The sequence below is a fragment of the Alosa alosa genome, chromosome 3 (assembly GCF_017589495.1).
Source record: "Alosa alosa isolate M-15738 ecotype Scorff River chromosome 3, AALO_Geno_1.1, whole genome shotgun sequence".
NCBI lineage: Eukaryota > Metazoa > Chordata > Actinopteri > Clupeiformes > Clupeidae > Alosa > Alosa alosa.
In genome coordinates, this window is record NC_063191.1 from 17,416,935 (window position 1) to 17,419,434 (window position 2,500).

At 49.0% G+C, this 2,500-nt stretch overlaps 1 protein-coding gene across 3 annotated transcripts in view; it reads left to right on the forward strand.

Moving 5' to 3' along the window:
- Window positions 1-2,500, forward strand: part of LOC125291550 (coiled-coil domain-containing protein 148-like) — a 39,544-nt gene that overhangs the window by 20,064 nt on the left and 16,980 nt on the right. For all 3 annotated transcript variants that reach the window (XM_048238335.1, XM_048238334.1, XM_048238333.1), the window contains one exon: window positions 1,675-1,881. In XM_048238335.1, the coding sequence (XP_048094292.1) occupies window positions 1,675-1,881 (207 nt within the window). The remainder of the gene's footprint in view (window positions 1-1,674; window positions 1,882-2,500) is intronic.

The window sequence follows — 2,500 nt, forward strand, 5'->3', positions numbered from 1 at the left end:
CGTTTGAGTCTGAGTGCAGTGACCTCTGCTCTGCCATCACATTTATCTTTTTTTGTGCTAAATGCTACAGGCAACATGGTCAAACCTTAGCCAATGAGTGATTAGCCTCTTGATTCATTAATCCTTGGTACTGAACTGCAGGGTCATCATTTCGGCCCACAAAAGTAGCTGTTGTGTGGGGGTGTTTAGCGCCCCCTAGGGTTGTCAGGGTGCAGCTGCTCTCCTATGACAAGTGAGGAGACAGTGACAATAGCATCCCAGTTAACTGCCAACAAAGGGCTTGTCTATAAAGTAAGGACACGGAGTCTGTTGTTGCCTGTAAAGCTGCAGCTGAATAGCCCCCTGATGTGTGTGCTTGTCCTGAATAGTGTGAATTTATGGGCTTTAATCTCCTGATTACCTGAAAAGGGGGGGGGGGGGGGGGGGGGGGGGGGGGGGGGTGGCTGGATTCTCCCGTAAGTGTCCAGTGCCCACCTCCTCATCCGGCTCCACCACTTCTCTGCTTAGCTCCGCCAGCCCACTCACCAACATTTAGAGCTGCAGCATTTAGAGCTGTACTTGTGTGTCACACAACACTCCCAAAATACAAACACACACACACATATATACAGTATATGTATGCACATATAGTTTCTTTCTTTCACAGTTTTGTTATTTTCAGCAGTCACATGTGCAAATGTACTCACACAACCACACAAACAATCACATCATCCCCCTCAAAGGCTTCCACAATCCCCTCCACAATATCAAAGCATGCCCATACTAAAAGTTTCACAGCAAGACAGAGACACACACACAATGCTGAAGATGGAGAGATAGAGTGAGAACAAAAGATGGAGAGAGACAAAGAGAAAGAGAGGAGTGAGAGAGCTGGGAGCCAGTATTGATAAATCATTGTGGAGCTCTTGAAGCTGTGCATTAATAAGCTTGGTGCGCTCAACTGACTGAAGCCCATCTTCTAACGGCAGCACAGCCGGTGCTCTGTCAGTTTCTGGTGAGTTTTTTATCGGGCGCTTTGCCTCTGATTTTTTTCCTCTAGCCCGCCATTAGCCCTCGCGGCGAACGCACCTCAACTCGGCTTCTGCCATGGCGGAGACTTTTTTTCCCCCCGCCTGCCGCGATGATGAATGGCCGCCGCTTGCCCGCTGTGCCAAGAGATGCCGTGAGGCGAGAGTCGGCGAGGGGGAAACGGTCCCGTGAACATCTACTCCACATCACTCCCCACGGTGGCTGTGCGCTCCTGCAGGTGAACTGCTTGAGCCTGCGGCAAGCAACAGTACATTACCGGAAAGAAAAAAAAAATAGAGGCTTGTTGGCTTGCCATCATAGAAAAATAATGACATGATGAAAGGAGCATTTCCTCCACACACAACACACCCACACACACACACACACACACACACACACACACACACTCTCTCTCCAGGAGAATCTTAAGAGCTTTTTGACAATCTCCAGGTCCAAAGAACCGTTTGGGATGATGCAGTCAGTGTTTGGTGTGTAATCTATATGCACATGTTTGCTGCCAATAAACCCCAGGGCTCTTGCCTGGGAATTAATCTCAAGGGATGTGTAGGTGTTTCTTGGCCCCTAGGTAGGTCATGGGTGCGTGTTATTGTGTTTGTTGCGCTGATGTGTTGTGCTCGTGCGTTTGTTGTTCCTGTGTGTTTGCAGAACGAGCACCAGCGGCGCTGGGACTGGTACCGCTTCGCGCTGGCCCAGAAGAGGGCCGTGGTGGAGGGCTGGCGGCGGGATCGGGCCGAGCTGCTCCTGCGGGCACTGCAGACGCTGGAGGAGGCCCGGCTGCAGCACCGGCAGCAGCGCGCCCTGCAGGACGATCGCAGACTCCAGCAGCACGTCTGCAGCCAGCTCAGAGCCGAGGTACTGACCGGTACAGACACCCCCCAAAACATCCAGCCCAGCAAGTCTGGGAAAACTCTGTACCCCAAAGGTCAGGGGGCGTGGGTAGCATGACGGTTCTATCAGATGAAGTTCATTTCAATTTAGTTTTATTTAAAATTACTGTCAGATGTATTCAGATATAGCACCATATAACAAAACAGTTTATCTCAAGGTACTTTACACCCAGCTTGAACTTGATCTTGGATAAAAAGTCTGTGTCTTGATCCTTAAGAAGAAGTGTCTTATAATATGCAGTCAAAACCAGCCCAAGATCAGCTACTGCAGAACTAGACATGGTCAGTCGTAGAGTTAGGTTTAGGGTAAAGAGAAGGTAGACCCCATCATAATCCCAACCATGGAGAAGATACTTTACCTTGTACTTCTCACTGTAAACAAGTTAATCAACTGCTCAGTCAGACCCTAAGGCCAATTTCAATGAAGCCAGGTATGGACTTGCATGAAGATGTCTGTTGTTATTTTGTTCTGTTTGTGTGGTTTGGGACCATAGCTAGCGAAGTCAAATTATAGTGTTGAAAAGAAGCACTGAGTCATAGGTGACAGTATGTTTGTAACGAGCCACAGATGTTTGATTTAGCTG